The sequence below is a fragment of the Tympanuchus pallidicinctus genome, unplaced genomic scaffold, assembly GCF_026119805.1.
Source record: "Tympanuchus pallidicinctus isolate F22 unplaced genomic scaffold, pur_lepc_1.0 scaffold46, whole genome shotgun sequence".
NCBI lineage: Eukaryota > Metazoa > Chordata > Aves > Galliformes > Phasianidae > Tympanuchus > Tympanuchus pallidicinctus.
This window is the reverse complement of record NW_026294765.1, coordinates 963,188-986,091: the sequence shown is the minus strand read 5'-3', so window position 1 is coordinate 986,091 and position 22,904 is coordinate 963,188. Positions and strand designations below refer to the sequence as shown.

General features: G+C 59.8%; 2 protein-coding genes and 1 long non-coding RNA gene across 5 annotated transcripts; 1 reads left to right on the top strand and 2 right to left on the bottom strand.

Annotated features, from left to right (window-relative positions):
- Positions 1-656: 656 nt before the first annotated feature.
- On the bottom strand, positions 657-7,291 carry ABHD17A (abhydrolase domain containing 17A, depalmitoylase). Its single transcript, XM_052702816.1, has 5 exons — positions 7,147-7,291; positions 5,552-6,007; positions 3,446-3,640; positions 2,347-2,526; positions 657-1,567 (listed from the first exon to the last, which is right to left on the bottom strand). The coding sequence occupies exons 2-5, from the start codon at positions 5,863-5,865 to the stop codon at positions 1,342-1,344; spliced, it is 915 nt and encodes a 304-aa protein (XP_052558776.1). The 5' UTR covers positions 5,866-6,007; positions 7,147-7,291; the 3' UTR covers positions 657-1,341.
- Positions 7,292-8,040: 749 nt separating this feature from the next.
- Positions 8,041-15,319, bottom strand: LOC128090455 (AN1-type zinc finger protein 5-like). Of its 3 annotated transcripts, none has more exons than XM_052702821.1 (6): positions 15,018-15,319; positions 12,471-12,644; positions 11,891-11,984; positions 11,076-11,194; positions 10,140-10,250; positions 8,041-8,805 (listed from the first exon to the last, which is right to left on the bottom strand). In XM_052702821.1, the coding sequence occupies exons 2-6, from the start codon at positions 12,619-12,621 to the stop codon at positions 8,657-8,659; spliced, it is 624 nt and encodes a 207-aa protein (XP_052558781.1). In that variant the 5' UTR covers positions 12,622-12,644; positions 15,018-15,319; the 3' UTR covers positions 8,041-8,656. The 3 variants fall into 3 exon arrangements, with proteins under 3 accessions (XP_052558781.1, XP_052558779.1, XP_052558780.1); XM_052702819.1 differs by lacking the exon at positions 15,018-15,319 and adding an exon at positions 13,225-13,324; XM_052702820.1 differs by lacking the exon at positions 15,018-15,319 and adding an exon at positions 13,225-13,324 and having other exon boundaries at positions 11,891-11,981.
- Positions 15,320-15,720: 401 nt separating this feature from the next.
- Positions 15,721-16,806, top strand: LOC128090464 (uncharacterized). Its single transcript, XR_008210950.1, has 2 exons — positions 15,721-15,960; positions 16,219-16,806. It is a non-coding gene; the product is annotated as an uncharacterized LOC128090464 (long non-coding RNA).
- Positions 16,807-22,904: the final 6,098 nt, after the last annotated feature.

Below are 22,904 nucleotides of genomic sequence, written 5' to 3'. Positions count from 1 at the left end.
TGAGGTCCCCCCCTCACCCCAGGAACCCAACCCCCCCAAGGCATCCTGCTGGCGATGCGGGGCTGCTCCAAAGCACCCACAGCTCAACAGGCAGCACTAAGAGGATAAAAATACACCCGGCGCACACAACAACGCCTCTGTGTGGGGATCAGGGCGCTGCTCCAGCCCCGCTCCTCGGGGTCAGGGAATGGGGAGCAGGGCTGAGTGCCCACAGTGCTCCCAGCACACGTGAAACCGTGGCTTAACGACTGCCTGGCCCCTGTGGGTGGCACAGGGGGGTTCTGGGGGGGGGGAAAGAGGGGTTTGTGGGAGCAGGGACCCCCGTGGTCCCATCTGAGCCCTAAACAAAAGGCACACGGCAGTGCTCTGAGCGTGAGGCCCAGGGCAGCTTAGTGAGATTATTGCTCCTCACATGAGCCCGCAGCCCCACAGCAGGGAGGAGGGGATGGGGAAATGGCTTGGGAGCCCCACACGAGGATCTGCTGCCCCATAGGCCGGTGCAAGATGATTTCAGGGCTGTTCCCACATGCTCCTTTCCTCACCTGCTGGTGCCGCAGGGCTGGAGCTGGGGATGAGTTCAGGGCCCAGCAGACACACAGCTCAGCCGGGAGAGCAGGGGATCAGAGCCCCAGCCCCCAGCAGAAGGGCAACACGGGTAAAACTCTAAACCTCAGCTCTTTATTTGGTGCCTGGTTTCCTCACCCCGCTCTGAGGGGACGGAGAGGGAAGGAGTGTCACAGAAAGGACCTGAACACGGGGAGTGTTCCAAGAAGGCAGAGCGGGGCTGAGCAGAGGGCTGTGAGGTGGGGGGCATCTCCTCCACGCATCCTCAATCCCCCCCTATGGGGCCACAGCTCTGCCCCAGGCAGGGAGCAGCAGCAGGCATCTGCTGCAACCAGCACAGAAGGAGCTGCGCCCTCCTCCGCCACGCAGTGACACCAGGGACAGGCTCACCCTGTGGCTGCTCCCAGCCCAACTCGCCTTATTGCTACAGTAGGAGCAGCAGAGCAGCCGGGAGGAATTCAACAGTTCACTGTTTCAGAAGAGGGGATGAGGACGTGTCCGAAGCTGAAGATTCACCATCAGGAGGGGCTCCGCTCTGCCCAGCGGGGAAGGAGGAGCGAGCTGCCCTCTCCAACCTGCCCAGCTGTGATGCCAGCAGCACCGGGTGACGCAGGGAGGGAGGAGAGCTGTGCTGCACCCCAGAGGAAACGCACTGTCCGCTCAAGGCTCCCGAGGCTGGGGCTGTAGAAACCCACCGTGCCTCCAGCAGCAGGGACTGGGAGCGCTGGGAGAGCTGGACGAACACGCGACAGCCCCCCACCCTGCCCCATCCTCCAGCTAATTGCGTTGGCTGGCCAGCTCCTGGGAGATGAATTTCCGAAGGCGCTCGAGGTACTGGCTGTAGAGTTCAATGTCATTGTGCCCGGCCCCATCCACCCACAGCGGCTCCACAGCTTTGGGACAGCGTTCAAAGAGAGCCAGGCCGTGGGAGAAGTCGATGACTTCATCCTCGGTGCCATGGATGATGAGGACAGGAGAGGTGATTTTGGAGATCTTCTCGATGCTGCCAAGAAAGTGGAAGGGGAGAGATGACAAAAGGGGGTGAGTGCAGGGATCGAGGCAGCCCTCCTGCCCCCTAAAGCACAGCCCCCCGGGGAAAGGCAGCAGGAAATGCTCTTTGATCGCAGCCGAGCACGGGGATGTGGAGCTTCTGCCAGCGCTGAGATCGCCGCCAGAGCAACAGCTGAGGACAAGAGAGCAATGACAGCAGCCCCGTGGGACCCAGGCAGGGCCGAGGGAAACCGGCCCTGGACACTGCGACCCTGTGTGGGGATCAACCTGGCAACGAGGCCCTTCCCATCCCAGTCCCCAGGGCCCAAAGGCCAAGTGAGGCCATCGGGATGCAGTGCGTGGGCTGGCGGCTCCCGGCCGCACTGTGCAGCTCAGGGACCACCGTCCTGCTGGCCCGGCTGCAGGGGAAAGAGGCAAAGCAAGATTTTGCTGCACCCCTGCCTGCAGGCACCACCTCTGCCCTCCTCAGGGTGGGGGGAAAAATGCCCCAAATACTGGTGGGAGAGACTCAGGTGGCACCCAGGGGGGCAGGGAAGTAGCTGGTGGGAAGGAATGAAAGCACAGCATGGCTGGGAGGTGACACCACCAGGGAATGCCGGGAGCCCTCAGCAGGGGTTACAGGTCCCAGCGTCCCAGCATGGGGACCACGTGTAACGCAGGAGGGTCCTGGGGGGGCAATTTAAGGCCATCACTGATTTTCCCCATAACCCCTCTGCACAGACAGGGCTGGCACCCAGGACTGACCCCAGTCCCTCCTCCTCAGGCACTCACTTGGGGAAGGCATCAAACCAGTAGGTCTTCTTGGTCTCAGGGAAGGCGACTCTCATGCCGGAGGTGAGCGGGGAGTGGAGCACGATGGCAGCGCACTCATAGCGGGACGCCAGGTCAACGGTGGGCACTGTGCCAATGCTCTGTCCATACAAAATGATGTTCTCCGGGCTGATCCCATACCTGGAGGAGGAGAGGGCAGGGCCCGAGCATCAGCAACCCTGCCATCGCCGGGAGCTGCAGCCCAGGCCTCACCCTGCGCTGCTCACAGCACGCTGCAGAGTGCAAACCGGGCTCCGTCCCCTCTGCCTTCCCTCAGCTCTTCCAGGCTGGGCACGAAGCAGCTGCTCTGCTCCCGCAGCTGCTTGCAAACACTGTAGCAATTAGCGTTAATTAAGAGTTGCGCATTGTTTTCCCAGACACGGTGCTGACCTCGGGGAATGCACGTCTAGGAGACAGAGGGGCCGTCCTCACCGTGGCCTCTGGGAGCAGCCTGGGCTCCCAGAAGAGCCGTGGGGCGTCAGGGCTCAGCCTCAACGGGAGCAGGGCTATGGGGGAGGAGGGGGGGACACACAGCCCTGCAGGGCAGCACACAGCTCCTGTGTGAGCCAGGAGTGCCTGCAGGGGTAAGGTGTAGGGAAGCTGCTTTGGCAGGGGGGTTGGACTCGATGATCTCTGGAGATCCCTTCCAACCCCTACAATGCTGTGATTCTGTGAGGCACAGGGCTGCAGTGGGTGAGATGGAACACAGTGCGTGCCAGCGGTGGGGAGCACCACACCTCCGTGACACTGAGCACCCTGAGCAAGGTCAGACCCCGCAGCATCCAGGCCCACCCCCCACAACAGCCTTCCGGCCCCCCCTTCCCATTACCAGCATCCCAGGCCCCTCTCAGGGACGTTTCCTGTTTTCCAGAGCTCCGTCCTGACGGGTTCTTCCTGCAGCCCAGCCCCCCCAGCCCCACACCACAGCCACCTCCGTGCTCATCACTGCAGCACGGCAACGACAGCCCGCCTCCCACACCCACAGAGGGGGGACGACAGACGACCACCATCAGCACAGGAGCAGCAGCACAGCGCTCAGCCCCCTTCCTGCCCAGCTCACCGCGTCCGCAGCGCCTGCCACGCCGCGTCGATGTCGGAGTAGAGGTTCCTCTCGGAGGGTTTCCCCGTGCTGGCGCCGTAACCCGAGTAATCGTAGGAGAAGATGTTGCAGTTGATGCGCGTGCCCAACCCGATGTAGAAGCTGCTCATCTGCCCCAGGTCCACTGCGTTGCCGTGGGAGAAGAGCACCGTGTACCTGCAGCGCCGGATGGGTGCGAGGGTTAATTTAGGGGCTGCAACCGCAGCGCGTAAAGGGACGGAGGAACGGCCGTGGGATGGTCCCAGCCCTGGAGGTCCCAGCCCTGGAGGTCCCAGCCCTGGAGGTGCCCTGACTTTCCTCGCCGCTGGGGCTCGCTACCAGCACAAACCAGAGGCACGATGCCTCGCTTGGAGTTTTTGAGTCTATTTTTGGTTAGAAATAAAATAAAAAAGCTCGCGATTTGGGGCCGTTCGCCCGACGGGGATTTTAAGTAATAATTCTGACAGCAGATTTTTTTTTTTCTCTCCTGAGTCTGGCAAGACACCAGACCTTGGGAGAGAAGTGAATTGTGGGAGTGACAAGGCACAAGAAATTTCCACCATAAGGGGAAAAACAATGTTCATCATCAAAATTAACACGAACGGCGTGCTGATGGAAGCTCAGCTCTCCTCTGCTGGGGGAGGCAGCATGGCCCACCCCTCCCTGAACCCCTCACAAGGGGGGGAGACGCCTCTGATTCGGCACCTTTCAGCTCCCAGCGCCTGGTGATCAGAGAGCAGAGAGGACACGCAGCGCTACAGCGGGGTGAGGGGGAACTCAGCCTCTCCATCCAGGAGCAGAAAGGGAAAACACGACGCTTTACAGCGCAAGAAACGTTCAGCAGAGCTAAATACGAGGACAGCAGGCAGAGGGAGCCCTGGAAAGCGGGCCCACAGCTCAGCCCCAGCAGCTGGATGCTACCGGACCACCCCATTGTGGGGATCAAGTGGTCCCTGGCAGGAAGGCAGCAGCAGGATGGAGACGGGACCTTCCTGGGCCTGTGTGTCATTCACCACTTCCGCAGGCAGATGGGGAGCAGGCCAGCAGCGGATGTGCAGGCAGAGCAATCCTGTGGCTGTTTCCTCTCTCTGGAGACACGCAGCAGGACAGGACAGGAGCAGACATCCCCACCAGGCAGCCTGGATGCGCCAGGTACACCTGCAGGCGCAGCGCTCTGCGTTGCGTGGGGCCACGCAGGGTGACGCAGGCTTTGCAAAGCCCAGACTTTGCTCTGCCCCACTCCACATCTGGGCCTCCTGCAGGCAGCGGTGGCACAGCGCCGTCACAGCACCGACAGTCCGTGCATGTGCAGCTCTGCAGCTCCATGCGTGCTGTTGACGCAGGGAGCAGCTGCTGTGCTCCCCCCAGCACCCACCCAACCCAGGGGTCTCTGGCTCACACCCCGCACTGCCCCTCGCCAGCTGTCCCAGCAGATCCCAGCAAGCTGCCATGGATTCCTGGAGGCTCCAAGCAAAGCATCTCACTCTGCTTTCCATGGGCGGACAAATTCCCACAGCCCCTCAGACTCCGCATCCTCCCTTCCCAACAGAATGATTCCAAATCGAGCTCTTCCTCCCTTACAGACCTATGGTGCTTTGTGGCAAGCTGTACCTAAATCCCTTCTGGCTTCCAATCCTATTGCTCTTCTCTTTGCAAAAATCAACCTTGCCCAGTAAGTGAGAGAACCACGCAAACACAGCTTGCCTCAGGGCTGCGAGTGTTCCTGGCTGAGGTCTGCAGACCATCCCCGTGGTCTCTGTAGGGCCAGGGGCTCGCCTGGGCTCCACAGAAGCTTTGCACAGATGCTGGGCACGCAACCGGAGTGTGACATCACCAGTGTGACATCAGAAGGGCACCTCGAGGACAGCAAGCCAGGAGGGGACGCCGAGGTCCCCATAGCCTGCGGCTGCGCCCCAACTCCCTCCCTCAACCTGTTCAGTCCCATTCCCAGTTCCAGCCACAAGCCAAACAGGTTCCAGGAGCTGAGCTCACCTGCACTGCAGGGCACCTCCGAGCCCCACAGCGCGGCGCCGGGTCGGGCAGGGCAGGGAGGGGGCAGCCGGCGGGAGCCCCGCGCCCACCACTCACCTGGCTCCTGGCACACAGCGGACGTACATGCAGCCGATGCGGTTCCCTCGGCTGCTTTTGGTGACGAACACCTCGATGTTGTCCAGCTCTCGTTGGGAGTACTGGAAATCCGCCCGGTCCTTCAAGTGCAGCTTCCACCTCCCCGCAGCGCCGCCTCGGAGGGATCCGGTGCTGGTGCTGCCGATGGGCTCCGGCTCGGGGACCACGGCGTAGGTGGGCTCTGGGGGGAGGAAGGCCAGCTTGGCGGCGATGCGGCTGGGGCAGGGAGGGCAGCAGAAGAGGCAGCAGAGCTGGCTGATCGACAGCCCGTTCATGACGGCGGATTCAAGGCTGCGCTGGGAGCGAGGGAGGATCTGAAGCAGCGCTGGGAGGCCCCGTCCTTATCACGGCTGCCATGGAGCAGCCTGCAGTCCCTCACGGGTCGGGGCGGCCACCATCCGTGTGCCTGCAGGCAGCCTGCAGAGAGGGGGCACACGGCATCGTGTGGGCACAACCCACGGGCAAACCCGCCACCCACCGCCATCCCAAGCTGAAGGCTGCGCCATGCCCACGCTTCTGACACCCCCATGTTCCCGTTGAGCCCCCCCCCAAAACCTTCCAAGCATCCCAGCCCACGCGCAGCCCTGCAGCCCGGTGAGGTGAGCACAGAGCCGGGATCACAAACAGCTGCCCCTCAGCCCCCCCCCAGTGTTGGCGAGGGCCTCAATGCACGCGTGTGCAGCTGGAGCACAGAGCTCCCAAATGAAAGGAAAGGGGGGGAAAGGGGAAGGGAGGAAGAAGGAAAAAAAAAAAAAAAGCGACTATTTTCTGCAAGTTTGGGCACAGGCTCGAGGCTGAGGAATGTCAAAGCAGCCCACACCCCGCGGAATCCGCTCCATCTGCCTCTGAAGGGCTGGGAAAGAGGAGGGGAGGGTGGAGGTTCGGCTTTGTGGGGGGGGGGGGGGGGGGGGGGGGGGGACGGGACGCACGGCGATATTTAAAGGGACCCCACTCCCCCCCACCCCCTGCAGGCTGCTTGCCGGGGTCCCTCTGGGCGCACGCCTGCAGGGACGCTCGGGCTGTGAGGCCGGGCCAGGCGTGCGGCCACGCAGGCAGAGGCAGGCGGTGCACACGCCTGTGCTTGCACACGCCGGGTGTCACGCACTGTGTGGTGCCCTCACCTGTGTGTCACCGCACGGCCCGGGGGGTTCGAGGGGGGGATGGGGGTGAGCAGTCCTTGCTGTGTGTGCACCCTGACAGCCAATCTGACCAGCACTGCTGGTGCCGGGGGGCACAACCACACCGCGCACACAGACATCACAGCGGTGGTGGCGGGTTGGGGGGGGGACATCCCCATGGCTCACATGGCTTAGCTGCGGGATCCCCCCCAGCAGGACCTCACCGCGCGCCCTGCTGCCCTTCCAGCCCTATGCAAGCCTTAGGCTGAGCGAGACCTGGAGGGGGCGGGGGGGGGCACCGGGCCCATCGGAGCGCACACAGCCCCGCACACAGCGGCCTCCTCCCCCGCTCCCCCCGCTGCTCCCTCGCTCCCCCCATCCCAGCGCACACCGGACCCCCGCAGCCCCCCCCCAAATCCCGTCCCCCCCCCCAAATACCTGCACATGCCAGATGCTCTCCTCGGCCCGACCCCGGCCCCCCCCCCGCCTCGCCCCGCTCGGAGCTCCTACGGGACTCCCGGCCGCTGCGGGCCGCCGAGGCGGGGGCGGCGCTGGCGTTGCATGGCGGCCCCCGCAAGCCCCGCCCACCGCCGCCGCGCCCGGAAGTGACGCCCACGCCCCGCCCACCCCGTTGCCGGGACAACGCCGCGCGCGCGCTTTCGTGGCGCTGCAGCAGCTGCGGTGCGGGCTGTGCTGCACTGCATTACATTGCACTGCATTACATCGCACTGCATTGCATTACATTGCACTGCACTGCACTGCACGCAGCCGGCCCGCAGCGTTCCCCCCCCCCGCAGGGCTGGCACCTTCCCAGCGTTGCACGGTTGCTTTCCTCCGGCTTTTGCTGCAGCGTGCTGCCGGGGCGAGGAAACTCACGCTGGGGTTCCATCCTCGTGCTGCAGCAGCCCCCCAATCTGCACGATTTTCACCGTGGGGTTTCTTTGCGTTGCAGCCGTCGCTGCTGGGGGTGGGGAAACTGAGGCGTAACCTCGGGGTGACCCACATTGCAATAGAGCCGTGTGGCTGCTGTTGTCCCCTGGGATGAGCTGGGACTTCGGTGCTGCTGATGGCCAGAACAAAGTAACGCTGACCCCATCTTCCACGGGAGCAAAGCCCCATTGCCTGTCCATTCCCAGAGCCCCAGCGTTTGCTCCCACGTGCCCCAGAGCCTCCTGCGTGTCCCTGTTCCCTCCCACGATGCTCCTTGAAAGAGCTCAAAGCCTCTGTGTGCACCCCTGCCCCCCTCCCCCCAGGACCCTCCCTGTGACTTTCCACCCACCCCAGAGCAGTGTTTGCTTCCAGGTCCTGACCTGTGGCCGGAGTGTGTCTGTGTCACGGCAAGCCACAAAATAACTTTACTGTGCCATACTCTGCAGCTTAACGATGCAGTTGCTTCAACAACAGCTTCTCAAAGGGAAAAGGGGTGTGGGGTTGGGAGCATTAAAACTACAGAATCCTCTCTTTGCTGCATCTGAGACCAAACACCTTGTGGGGAACGGGATCGTCGCTGGGACTCCTTGGCTCCCCACTCTGCAGCCATCAGGAGGAGGGGGGGGGGTGGAGGGAGGGGAGTCTGGAGGCAGCTCAGGAGCTCCAGCCATGAGTCCCAGGCAGTTTGCAGGACCTGGAGCCGTGGGACGAAGGGGTGGCTTGGCTGGGGAGGAGAAATGCTGTGGTCTCAGTGCTGCAGTGGGTGAGGCAGAGTCGGGCCAGTGTCCTCGTGAAAGCTGGACAGAAATGGATCTGCTGAGCCCTGAAGGATTGTAGGGAGAGGAGGAACACCATGCTTCTGTCAAGGAGGTGCAAGGAATATCCCGGTCCGGGTGCTGGTTTGCGTGTGCTGCTGGATCCCCATATCCACTGACGGGGCTGGGAGGAGGGGGGAAGGCTGGGAGGACGGGGAGGAGCACCAGGCTACCAGGCTGGAGTTCGAGCTGCTCAGCCCCGTTCACAGCTTCTGGATCTTCTCAGCTATAACGACGGGGTTTTCCTTCCGGATCTTCTCAGCAGCTTCTGCCTTGTAGTCATAGGGGCAGGCGTGCATGTCTGAGTATCGGTGAATGGCACAGAACAGATTCCCACAGCGACAGTCGAAGCCTACAGGGAAGGAGAGCAGAGACTAAGGCACGGTCGTCAGCAGGGCCCTCTCCTGCCACACCACCTAATGCAGGAAGAGCTCAGAGATCTGCACCCAGATTCCTAACCCAGGCTGCAGCCGGAGCTGGGGCAGCACAGCAGCAGCATCTGGGCTGACGGGCAGCGAGCCAGCAAACAAAACCTTCCTTCACCTCCTTTCAAGTTATTTAGGCCTTAAAAGTTCATAATTGAGTCAGAGAGACAGCACTGCTCAGAAATGTTTCTGTCAACGCTGGGAAACTGAGGCACGGAGAAGGGGAGGGATGTGCTGCAGGACAGCAGCTCAGCTCCCCACTGCAGTGGCAATGAACTCCTCTCCGTAGCAACCAGGGGCTGTGAAGACCACAAACACAACGCTGTGAGGAATCACACCTATTTGAGAAAGCCCATTTTATCCTACATGCTCTGAATTCACAGGAATTTTCTGCAAGCAGATTCCTACTTGAAAGTAATCCTCCCTTCGGGTGTGAAGGCTGGGTGCAGAGCTCCCTTCCTTGCCCACAATTCCAGCCTTATAAACCTGCACTTATTCTATGGGAGTGCCCCAAAATCTCCAAGGCAGCTCAGGCAGCAGAGTGCTAAGCAAACCTGGAGCTGATCCTGCCAAAGCAGCGTGCATCCATGGAGGCAGAAAAGCAGAGCATGCTGCTAGGACAGGGTGACCTGCAGAGCACCACGGATAGCTGGATGCCAAGAGTTAATTTGGAGGAACGATGTTTTCATATTAACAAACCCTGGCCAAGGTCGCTGCTTCACAAATTTCCTTTCCACTGCTCTGCCAGTGATCCCTGCTCCCATCACAGCACCTCTCGCTCTCAAGACTCAACAAGGAGCACTGCCCGAGAGCTCCCTGCTTTCAGAAAGCTAATGGCACAAGTCAAGCAGCCCTAACAAACAAAGGATGAATCTTGGAGTGGGATTTCAGTTTGGGTCTAACTCACTTCACGTCAGCAGTAGCAAGGCTTTACTGCTGCCTCGAGTAGGAGCACAACTGGATCTACAGTGACCACCAGCTGTATTTCTGCAAACAGCTTCTGCCAAGGAGCAGAAATAACCCGAGAGGCACCGCTCCACGCACTTCTGCAACCCTGAATTCAAGGGCTGGCACGGAGAGCTGCAGTCAATCCCCTTCCCATCTGCACGACTCGCAGACCCAAAGCACTTTTTGGAGGGGTGCCCCCTGCCTTCTGAGCCACGGCAACGCTCTGAGCTCAGGCAGCAGGGCAGCACGAGGAGAGCTGCCTGCAGACTGCTGGGGCTGCAGCACACAGGCCTCCCCCCGCTCAGGGTCTCACCAGTCAGCCCAATCTTCTTCCGGCACGTGAAGCAGCGATTCTTCTTCTGTTTCGGTTTCTCCGGAGAAGTTTTGTCCTCAGCTGCACTCTGTGATGTTTCAAGGAGGGCACCTGAACCAAAGGCCAGAGTTCTGTTACTTTGATCAACTCAGAGACGCATCATTTTACTCCTCCAGCTGCTCGATTGTGGGTCTGTGCCAGACAACACCTCTGCATGCACGCTGCCCTAACCCCAGTTAGCAGCCTGCAGACATCAGCCCCCAAACTGAGGCTTGTCTGCTTCCACTGAGACCTACACCTCACACAGCTTCATGTTTTCTCCCCATGTCAATTCCCCAAGTCTGCAGCTCAGAAACACCAGCAAGACACCAAAGTTTAGCTAAGGCATCAGAAGGCACGGCTCTCTCCTGCCGAGGAAAGTTAATGCTAAGTAGAATTATCTGGTGCTTGCCATAGGTTAAGAATGCACAGGGACAGTCAGCTTAGCTGATGTAAACATCTGAGCCTGGAATAAAAAAAAAACAACATCAAAAATTAACCCCTTGCAAGTAATGCAAGTAATTGTTTTTGTTGACTCTTATGTAAGTGTTCCTCATATGTAGGTCTCAGAATGCTCTGCACAGATACTCATCGCTGTCTCTAATCTACCGAAAGGAAAACTGAGCTCTGAAAGCCAGACTGAAGGTCACTGATTTCCTACAGCACCTCAGCTGGAGACAACAGGAGGGAGAGCTGCAGCTGCTGGAAGATACACACCTGCAGCGAGCTGAAACCTGGCTTTGTGGATCCAGCCCTGAACCTCCTGTCATCCCACTAACAGAAAACAGGGCAGGCCCTTTCAAGTCTCTTTCACCATCGTGCTTGCTGCTCAAACCAACTTCCTAGATGGGTGTCATCTCATCTCATCTCGTGCAAAAGCCAAACCAACCAGTCTACCTGATGAGGAAGATGCTGGGGTGGCCTCTTCCGTCTTGGCGAGCCCTTCTGTCTCACTGCTGCCTTCTTCTCTGGATATGCTCATGGCTGTCATCTGGTGGGTCACAGGAGTCTGAGCACTGTGAGCATGCGTGACAGATAAACAAAGCAAAGAGCAAACATCAATACTGCACTCTGAGGAACAGTTACATGGGAGAGATCTTCAGCCCATCGATAGTTCTGTTACTCTCGGATGGAGCTCAGGACTACAGCAGGCCTGGACCCCTTGGGAGCTGGGATCAAAGTTCTTTACAGACACCAACAGAATGAATGTGTGATGACCTCAGTTTCCTTTCCTACCCAGTTACATCCCAAAGCCAACAGCCCATCCAAACAAGTCCAGGACCAGGGGAACAGTTATGAGTCATGGCTGTAAAGTGATGGGAAAGATAAGCAGTGTGCTCCTCTAAGTGAGATCCCTAAAGGCAGCTCTTGCAGCTTCTAGACTGGATCACCACCAGATGCTTTCTCTTACAACTGAGTCAAAATGGAGCAAGTGAACACAGCTATGGACAGAGCAGATGCACCAGCTGTAACACAACCAGTTTCCTACAGGATTTTAGTTCACTACCAACCTCTTGGCACTTGCCTCTCAATCACTCATTACCATCAGGGACACCTCAGTCTTCCAGTTAAACCAGGATCGCAGTAAACTGTGTCTGACCCAGCCTGTTTTACAGATCCCCTTGGCCACACAAAGGATGAAAGCCTGTCCCTTGTGTCCTAAGGCTGGTCTGCAGCACAGCTGCAGGTACACCCACAGACCAAGCCCTCACCTGGCTTTCGCATCCTCAGGTGTGGAGTCCTCCTCTGCCCGCTGCCCTGCCATGGAGTCCGATGCCACAGGGCTGCTGCTGGGACTGCTGGCTGCTGAGAGACAAGAGCACGACCTTGGTGAAGCCTCAGAAACGTTAGGATGGAAAAAGCACCCCTTCTGCACGCTTGGCTGCTCCCCACACAGCGACAGGTGGGCTGAGTTCATTACAAAACAAACTTTTTTACTTCGTTGCTTTTGCTTGTCAACCCCACAGAGAAAACTGTGCAAACTCAAGTCCAAAGTCTTCCCCAGAAGTGATTTATTTGGAGGGACCGACATGATTTCTAGCAGTCACACAGCTCAGGGAGCAGATGACAGCTACAAGTTTGTGCTGCTGAGGAAGACACAAGTGCAAGTGGCACGTCACAGGTTACTGGAAGGCGCTTCACAAATAGCTGCCCCTGGGAGGAAAACAACAGACCCTCTTGCAGGGAACAAAGATTTCCTGCAGGGATTGAATCTGACCAACACCAGCACCGTGCTCCGAGCCAGTCAGAGGCACTCATTTAACACAGATTTCTTGGACAAAAATGCTCTACCTGGAGGGCTGATCCGGTCACTGCTCTGCTGCCTCTGCAGGAATTCCTTGTAGCAAACGGAGCACATCCCGTTGGTGCGTGGGCTGCCATAGAACCCGCAGCCGGTGGTGCACAGCAGAGGCACCTGGGTTTGGTTCGTCTCCTGAGCCATCCTTTCTCCTCCAAGGTGCCAAACTGCAAAGGGGGAATAAAAAGGAGACTGCTGTTTTACGCTCAGAGAACTTGACTGCAGGAAGGAGCACAAAGCATCCCCAGAACGGATCCTGCACTCACAGCACAGTGCAACCCGAGTCCCTCGAGAGAAGAGACACACATGGCTTGTAAGCAGGATCCACAACCTGGCTGCCACAGAGCCTGGAAGGTCAGCAGGACCTCGCTCCACAGACCTTGCTGCACTCACTGGAGCAGAGGCTCACGTAAGACCTGAATTATCCACTCTAAACATAACAAGAAGTGCCATCGCAGCATGACTAACGACTCCTGCAAACACTGAAGCAACAAATGCAGGTCAGACGGCCAGCATTCAGGTTAATTAGTTACCACCTGCACCCGGCGGGGCTGTTTTCATGACAAGACAGCTTTAATTTTTTCAGTTTTCAGAGGCTGATGCAAGCGATTCCAAGGGAACTCTCAATTCTGACATATTTAAGTGTTCCCTGACACGTGCTGGAGGATGAGGGGAACCAGACTGCTATATTTAGGCTGGAAGTCAGAGTAAGGCTTCTCTCCAGCTGCGAGGGGAGCTCTGAAATACCTTCCCAGGAGGAGCCTCCTTCCAAAATGCATCTTACTCTTAGGATCACACACAGCAAACCCAGCAGCTGACCCTCGCGTAGCATTTATGCGGCCACGCTGCACTGCACCCTTCCAACCACAGCAGTAACTCCTGGCAACAAAAAAACACCAATTCAGAAGGCAAAAACACTCAGCACCGTCCCTAGCTGATCTATTCTGCAGACAAGGCTCTGCTTCCAGGGCAGCACTGACCAGCACACCAACACCACGGGCTGACAGCAGACAGAAGGAGCAGAGCAGCAGCATGAGCCCCACCAGCTGCACAACAAGAGCTCTGCAGTGAGGATTTCCCCCCTCCCTTCACCCACGTTTCCTCAGGAAGTGGAGCAAGTCAGCTCCCTCATCCCAGTCCCTCTGTGTGAGCAATGTGGCTCTGATAGGGAACAAAGGGATGTTCACAGGTGGCTGTGGCTCGGAAGCCACACCGGGTGTTGCTCCAGGGAGTCACCAGCAGCATTCCTCCTTTTCCCAGCACAGCAGGCACGGCCTTGCAGTTGGCTCTGCTCTCTTTCACACTCCTGGAAAACTTGCTCTGCCAAGGGAACGAAGCGATGGGAACATGAGAAATAAAACCCCCCAGGAGTGCTCCTGAGGGAAGGAAGGGAATCAGCTCCGGGTTTTTCCTCCTTGTCCTCAGCTGGGTGACAGGAACCAGAGCTCTGCACTTGGGGTTTCCCCTGCACAGCTCAGGTTGGTGTTTCTGCTGCCAGACCTGGAGTTCCTCCATTGAACTGACCTCTCCTTCGGCCCAAGCAGCCACAGGAGCCTGCACCACATCCAGCTCCCCCAGACTGGGGGCAAAAGCTGAAAGACAGAATCCCCATGCATCCAGGTGGCCACAACTATTGCCTGACTTTCTGAAATTGTTTCCTATTTTGAGTGGCCCCAGAGACAGAACTGGAGGATTGCTGCTACTGGATGAGTTCTGCTACCCCTGAGCCTGCAGTTCACTCACAGGCGCCAAGCAGCACGGAGCCCTGCTGCCAAACCTGATGAATCACAGAATGGTTTGAGTCGGAAGGCACCTCTAAAGACCATTTGGTCTCACTTCCTGCACTGAGCAGGGACACCCACAGCTGCATTGAGGGCTCAGAGCCCTGACCCCTGACATTGGGTATCTGAAGGATGGGTCATCCACCACCCCTCTGGGCAGCCAGTGCTTCATCACCCATACTGTAAAGAACTTCCTTACATCAAGTCTAAGACTCCGCTCTTTTAGTTTGAAGCCATTTCCCCTTGTCCTATCCCACAGACCTTGCTAACAAGTCCATCCTCTTGTTTCTTACAGCCCCTATAGGTACCGAAAGGCCGTTCTCAGCTCTCCCCGGAGCCTTCTCTTCTGCAGGCTGCACAGCCCCAGCTCTCAGCCTGTCCTCAGCTCATAGGGAGCTGCTCCATCGCCAAGAACCTTTCTGTAGCACTCCTCTGCTCTCACTCCAGCAGGTCCGTGTCTCTCCTGTACTGAGCACTCCACATCCGGACGCAGTGCTCCAGGTGAGGCCTCACAGCGCAGGGCAGATCCCCTCCCTCACCCGCTGCCCACGCTGCTTTGGATGCGGCCAAGGATCCAGCCGGCTTCAAGGCTGCGAGGGCACACAGTGCTGGCTCACGGCCAGCTGCCACCTCCAAGAAACACCGCACCCGAAGGGAGAGAACTGACCTCGTCCCCTCTGGCTGCTCCATCAGCCCGGAGGCAGCACAGGGCAGGGCGACTCGCTAACACCGCTCCTCGACCGCGCTGTGTCCACTCACCACCAACGGAGCCTTCTGTCCCTTCTGTCCGCCGCTCTGCTCAGCGAGCCGTGCGCGCTCAGGGCAGCCCGAGGCAGCAGCCCCACCGCCGAGCCTCTCTGTCCCCGTCCGAGCTGCCCGCGGGTCGGCAGGCCGACGCAGTGCTGAAACCCCACCTGAAAGAAAAACCGCAAATCCACATCGCGGCCACGGCACCTCCAACCCAAACCGAGCCCGCGGTGCCCGGGGCTCCCCTGGACGCTACGGGGCCGCCAGCCGTGTGGGTCTGGCCGTGGGGAGGCCGGGCAGGGCGGTAGGAGCGTGCCCCGATCCCCTCGGCCCAGCTGGCCCCGGGGCCGAGCGCGGCTCAAGGCCGTCCCGGAGCGCCCCTCCTCCTCCTCCTCCCCCCCCCCCCCCCACGCCGCAGCGGGGCGCCCGATCCCGGCGAGCCGTAAAAATCGAGGCCGAGGCTTTGAGGCCTACACGGAGGCCGCGGGTTGGGGCGGAGCAGGCCGCACTCACCGGAGCTGGCGGGCGGCCGCCGGGCCGGGCCGGGCCTGGCCTGGCCGGGCCGGGGGCGGCCGCCGGGAGGCTCAGGCGGGCGGCGGGCAGGGCGAGCGGCCGGGAAACATGGCGGAACGAGGCGGCGGGACCGCGGCCCCCGAGCGCCCTCCCCCGGGGAGGGCCCGGCCGGGCGGGACGGGGTGGGAGGGGAAGGCCGGGGACCCCCGGGCGGAGGGTCTGGGCGTGGGGTGAGCCCTATGGGAGGCGGCCCGCTACGGGGGGACGCCCGGGGACATCGCCGGCTGTTGGTGTTCCTCTGTAGGGACGGGCACGGAGCCGCCCCTGCTCTGGAGATGGGGGCTGTGACGCAGCCGGGGCTGTAGGGAGTGGGTCGGGGACCTCCTGCTATGGGGCTGGGAACCCCATTTCCTGCGGTCTGAGTGTGGCAGCCCCATAAGCTGTAGGAGCTGGGGTTCCTCAGCCGTAAGGATCTCCCCCTGCTGCTATAGGGGCTGGAGCATTGGCTGTAGGGGAGGGGAGTGAGGGTCAGCCCGTCTGTGGCAGCTGCAGGAAAGGGCTGGTGATGCTGAGCCCTTGTCACAGCTATAGGGCCAGAACACAGTGCCCGAGCTATGAGGGGAGAGCCGTTCCCCCAGGTTCCCCTGTGCGTTTATGCTGTGATGCAGGGTTAATACAAAGTTTATTTGTTCCCAAACAGGTCAAGGAGCTGCTGGTCTATGGATAAAAAAGGATGTTGGGGTGCTCTGAAGACCAGCACAAGCTGCAATGCTTCCGTCACACAGTGAGGAGCAGGCCAAGGAGCAACAAGCACCAGCTGCCACCGAGCTCTGTGACTTTGTCCAACACCAGCTCCCAGTTCTTGTTCTGCTTCCTCGTGAGAAGAAAAAGCACCGGAGCAGGCGAGCTCTTCCCTCTGCTGTGTTGGATAACAGCGGTCACGCTGCTCCTTAATGAGCTACACAGAGCCCTGGCAGTCTCCAGCTGCTGCCTGCAGATCATCCCTGCTGCTCTTCTCTGAACCACGTTTGGGTATTGTCACAACATGATATTGCAAGGTTTGTCTGTCTGTGAGGCTGTGCCCAGGGTGCAGCTCCTTCCTGACAGTGCTCTCCTGTTCCTGACTTTGTGGGTGCCTCCTGTGGGTGGACCTGGATAAATCCCTGGCCAGGGGTGCAGGCAAGCAGCAGAAGCCCTTGAGAAGCCACCGCTACGCTCAGAGGGATGTTCATCTTCCCACCTTCTTCCTGTCCCAGCAACTATTAAAACATTTGTGAGTTAGCCCTAATTGGCGTGCTGGTTCAGGGTTACTGCATCTCTTCAGTATACCAAAGCCAGGCTTTGCCCTGGGGATGCTCACGGGGCTCTGAGCTCCCAGAGGCACCTTATGGGGCCGTTTCCAGCCTACAAAGGGATCTTGGTGCTGTTTGATTTATTTTCTGGCACGGCACAGGCTGAAGGACTGAACAAGTCATTCCCTGGTTCCTGTGCAAGGATTTCAGCCACGTCCCGGTGTCCTCAGGCCGCTGCATCGCAGCACAGGTGTGAATCCAGCACCCCTGGACAGCCCTTCGAGAGCGAGTTTGTGCTGGGTGCCTGCAGGAGCCTCCATCCCCATTGGAAGAGCTGGGTCGGGCAGCACCAGGCGCCCTCCTGCTGGGACAGACACGGATGGGTGACACCCAGAGCAGCAGCCCGAGCCCACCCAGCTACTGGGGGAGCCGGGACGGGGGACTGGTGGAGGCCACGAGCGCGGCGAGGCAGCCACCAGGTGGCACCAGGCTCCCGCTCGCCCCCTCCATCTCCATCCCTTCCTGCTCTCCCTCATCACCCCGCTTCCAGCCTGGGGTGCGAGCTGAGGGTCTCAGAGGGGTGGTAATGGCACCTTGAGCAGAGCCGTGAGGCATTTCCCCAGCATGCCGACCCAGCCTGGGTCTGTGCCCTCCCTGTCCCACTCTCCCTTGTCCCCAGACGTGTTGTGGTCACCACTGTGGTCTTGCTGCTGCTGGAGCATCCTCGCCTCCCACCTGGAGCCCATCCCTGCCCGCAGAGGGGCTGCAGTCAGCCCCCTCCAAGGCCAATCTCTGGGTTATCTAATGCCTGCCACACAGCACAGAAATGTCACTCCACCTGGGGGAGCAAGGCGTGCGGGGAGGGGAGAGCTGCGAGAGCAGGGGCAGGAGAACCAGGAGCAAAACAGTATTGATTGCTAGCCAATTATCCCTGTTATCAAAGCAGCACAATTAAAGGATGAGGACAGATTTCCAAGCCTTTCCAGCTTGACTGTGCATACAGGAGCACGCACGCAAGTGCTTACAGCTGCACATGCGTGGCCCCTGCACACACACACACACACACACAAACCCGTGTGTGCATCCTCTGCTTGGCAGCGCCTGCTGAGCTTGTTTTCCCAGCAGAGTTAATCTCCACGGCCCGCTTTCTGTGCAGCAAGATGTGCTTCCATCTGGCTCCTGCTGAGCCCAGGGGGCAGCGGCAAAGTTCTGCCCGTCCAGGAGCTGCGGCCGTGGCACCGTGGCCCTTTTGCTCTTTTCTCCCCCCCTTTCCCACCCCCAAGCGCTGCACCCCAGCAGCTCTCCCAGGCTGTCAGTAAAACAGGGCTCTGCTTCCCCAATCCTTTGTGGGATGTGAGGGGAACGCAGCTCTGCTCCCATCCCACCCGTTGGGGAGCACTGAATGTAAGCAGGGACCAAACCACACCTCAGAACGCCTGCAGAGGACCGGTGCAGCAGCATGCACTGCTGAGGAGAATGCACACAGCGTGTGCCTGCAGAGCAGGGGTGCTGCATCCCAAAGCAGGGACCCTCCCCAACCCCCTGCGCTGTGCATCCCCTCTGCCTCCTATGCTGCTCCCATCTCCCTCAGCCAACACATTGACCCAGAGCCACGCCGGCCCCTCTCGCCTCAGTGACACACATCTGGGGGAGAGAAGAGGGGGGAGAAGGCATCCAAACCCTCTCCATATGTTCCGTGGGTCAGAAACCCCTCTGTGATCCACCACCTCCTCCTCGTCCGCCTGCACAAAGCGCTCCCCGGGGCGCCGGGAGGAAAGAGAGGACGCAGGAGCCCTTTCACAAGCTGCTCTTTGGTTGCAAACTGCTTAATTTCCTGAACAGAACGATATATTTTTGTTGTTGTTGTTGTGATGGAAGGATGGCACTTTTTGGGGGCTATTCATCGGTCGCCACAGCAACGGGGCTCCGGCAATGGGCAGCTGAGATTGCGGGCGATTAGAGACAACATGTAAAAGGTGGGAGACGCGGGGCACCTCGCGAGCGGCCTCTTCCCAAATGACTCCAATTATCCTCATTATTTTCCCCGGCCCATTCTCTTCTCCGGCCTGCAGGAGATGTCATCGTTATATAAACACGGGAGGAGCGGAGAGCTGGAGGAGCGGTGCCTTCTGGTGGGGGCTGACCTGGAAAACTCGTGGTGTGGAGGATGAGACCCTCTGGAAGGAGCTGGGGGGCTGTGAGCCACTTCTTGCGACCACCGTTGCTCCTTGTGGACAGGTATAGGGAGCCCAAGGTGCATCACTGCCATTCTGGGGGTAAAACAGAAGGGAAATGGTTCACTGAAGCTGAAGCAGCCTGGAGTTGGGGCTTCCTGCGGTCCGTGGGGCTGCGCCGAAGCACGGCGGCCATAAAACTTTAATGCAGCCTGAAATATTCATGGCACTTTCGATGCCGACACGGAAATCTCACCAAACGGCCCTGAATATTTCATGGGTGGCCACGTGTTGGGATGCCGGGGGAGCTCCTGTGCCAGGGACACCCCAACCTCAGCCCCTGCGTGGGTCAGAGCCGTCCCTGCTCCTCGGCCAAGGCAAGGCTGGAAGTTGTCACCTCCTGCGGGTGATGGGAGCCACTCAGGGCCAAGAGGATTCCACAAGGATGCCCCTCACCTGGGGACATTTGGTGCCAGGAGGTGACCGCAGGGTGGCATCCAGCTCAGATCCCCATCTCCTCCGTGTGCCTGCGTCACCCATGAGGTGCTCCCAGCCTGCTCAGGTGGCTGCAGGTCCCCAGAGCTCGCAGTGCTGGGGACAACGAGGGCACCCAGCCTTGGCCGGGGTGTGAAGCAGACCCAGACCCTGTGTGGGGACAGAGCCTGAGCCCGCAGTGCAGGGCAGAAGCCGCATCCAGTGCTGTGCTTTGCTTTTGGGAGGATGCCGGGGCCACTAAAATGGTGTCACCCCCCCAAAGCGTTACATGAGGGATGGAAGAGGACCGAGCATCCACCCCACAGACTGCAGCCCCAGTGCAGCACTGCCACCACCGTCCCCCCCAGCCGATGTCACATCAAATGTGATAAGCTGACAGCTCCGAGCTGTGACACTGGTGACAATGTGGGCGCATCCACCATTGATTGATCCCTGCTCAGCACCTCGGATCAGATGCTCGCCCCAATCCCCCCTTTGCTGCCCATTTAGGGTCACTTTGGCTCTCTAGCAGCATTCCTTTGGGACGGCTGTCCCCCGTGTTTAGGGTTCAGTGGTGCCCCGGTGCCTTCACCCCACAGCCCTGGGGGAGAAAGAAGAGGAGGAGGAAGAGGAGGAGGGTGGAGACGCACCCGCAAGGGCAGAGCTGGGGGACGGGCTGGGAGAAGGAGTGAATTCCTACACCAAAAAGCTCTTTGCTGGCGTCTCAGCTCTAATGGAAGAGTCGTGTCGGATTAGCGGGCGGGGGGCGAGGAGCAGAGCGGGCGCCCAGCGTGCTGGGAGAGGCTGGGGAAGCCATGCGGAATGGCAGATCTGGGCCACTGTGCCAGCGCCGGGGGGGACGAGCCGTGATGGGGACTCTGCCGCTCCTCCTGTCCCCCCCCCCCTCCCCCGGCTGCATGGTGTGGGGATGGGGAGGGCTTTTGTTCCCCATCTCGCTTCTGGGTTTGGTTGGTGCTGCTCCCCATCCTTCTGCGGCATCCGTCCTCCTGCAGCACCCCCCCTTGTGCATCGTCTGTCCTTCTGCAGCATTACCTTTCTGCAGCACCCATCCCCTCTGCACAACCCATCCTTGCACAGCACCCATACTTCTCCAGCACCCTTCTGCAGCACCCATCCCTCTGCTTCACCCATCCTTCTACATGACCCATCCTTGCACAGCACCCCTACATCTCCAGTGCCCTTCTGCGTCACCAAACTGCATGACTGAACCTTGTGTAGCTCCCATACTCTTCCAGCATCCTCCAGCAGCACCCATCCCTCTGCAGCACCCATCTGCAGCACCCATCTGCAGCACCCATCCCCAGATCCTTTCCCAGCACCCATCCTGCAGCACCCACCCTTCCCCACAGCACCGTCCCCACAGAGCTGCATTTCCTCCCTTCCTCTCAGCCCAGACAACACAAAGTTCACAGCATAGGAAACCCCAAACCCCCGGCACTTATGGGGCCATCTCCCCACACCTCTCCTCTCCGCTCGCTGCAATCCAACCGCAGCGCTGGGCTGCCAGAAAGTGGGTCAGGCACATTGGACACCGTGCGCTCACCACCCTGTTCCCATCCTTATCACAGCCCTCACAGTAAATAAACCTGCTGGTCTCCCCAGCAACGCGCCGCAATGGGAGCAGAGTCCAAGGCGAGCCCAGACCAGAGGGAAGAGCCGGGCTGATGGCGGGGCCAGAACCCCAAAGCCTTCAGTGTGGGGCTGGGAATGGAGTCTGCCCCATAGCTGGGGCTGCGTCCCTCCCTGTTAGCGTGGTTGGAGGGTTTGGGGCACGTCCCGGCAAAGCTGAATGGGTTTGGGGGATGTGTTGGTGTAGCTGGAGGGGTTTGGGGCACATGTTAATATGGTTGGAGGGCTTTGGGGCTGGTGTTAGAGAGGTTGGAGGGGTTTGGGGCACATGTGAGAGTGTTTGGGGCACATTATCGTAGTTGGAGGGGTTTGGGGATGGTGTGAGCACGGTTGGAGGGGTTTGGGGCACATTTTAGGGTGTGACATCAGGAAGGGAGCAGCGTCACCCTTGGTTCAGGTCGATGGAGGTGGGTTTTCCCTGTGGGACGCTGCGGTGCCTCTGGACCAGTGGAAGCCCTCTGTGAGCTGCTCCATAATGAGGCGTTCCACCGATCCCCTCGCTATGGGGTGTGCTGCCCCACTGATCCCTTTGGGGCCCCGTACATCACTGCACACTCCCAGCCCTTGGCCCTTTTGGGGCATCTGCAGGCTGAGGAGCACAAGCTCTTCTCCAGGACCCACCAACCCACAAAGCTCCCACCTCTGGGGGGGGTCTCACCCAAATCCCCACTGAGCATCACCACAGCGCTCCCCATCCACACTGATCCCAACCCCCCCGTCCCCACACGGGGCTCAGCCCTTTGTTTTGTTCTTTCCTATTATTTAATGCTCCTCTCCTCACTTGCACTTCGGGGCTAAGCCCTGCGCTCCGCTAAGCCGCGATCGCATTAAGGGAACGCAGAGGAAAAGGGTTTCTCACCATAAGCTGCTTGCGGTAACGGAGATGGATTTAGGGGAAACCGTTCCCGGAGGGATACTGGGGCCAAAACACGACCTGATGGGGATGAAAAGTGAGGATGTGGGATGGGGGGAGCCCAGGAATCTCCCCATTTCCAGCCCTTGATGCAGAATGGGGCCGATTTGCTGTGGGCCGGTGCTGGAGGCGGGCGGCTCACCTGTGCTCCGGCCCTATTAAGGGCTAAATCCACACGCGTGGCTTTTTCCAGAGCGGCGGCCAAAAAGGTGCTTATGGGGAAGGGGGAGGGGGGGGGGAAAGGAGCTGCCAAGCCTTAATTAGGGGCGCTCAGCGGTGCACTGTGCTAATGACCGACCTTTCCCCTCCGGTCGAACCGGCAGCGAGCGGGACGGGGAGGACGGGGCTGTTTGTGCTGAAGGGCCAAAAACGGCCCTTTCCTCCCCAAATCGGGGCTGGGTTTGGGTAATGTCTCCAAATAGGAGCTGCTGGCTGCTCGGCAGCCCTGCATCCCCCCCATGGCCACACGGCAGAGCCCCCACATTCCCCCCATCCCTCCCATTCAGACAGGGGATCCCCACACTTTCCTGCCCTGCTCCTCCCCTCTCCCTCTCTCCGCATTAACTTTGGCCGCCAGCTTTTCCCACTGACCCACTGATCTTTCCTATTTTGGTCCCAGGAATTAAGGGATTGTTGGGATTAACGGCGTTAAACCCCCGATCGGCTCTGCCATGGGACCAACATAGCAGCAGCCCCAATGGCAGCTCACCCACACGGGGCTGCCCCACTGCTGTCCCCATCAGCGCCTCCTTTTGGGCTCCACGTTGCATCATCCCTGTCCCCATCACCATCCCCACTGCCATCTCCACTTAGGACTGCAGTTCCACCATCCCTGTCCCCATCACTGTCCCCATTTGGGACCGGGGTTCCTCAACCCTGTGTC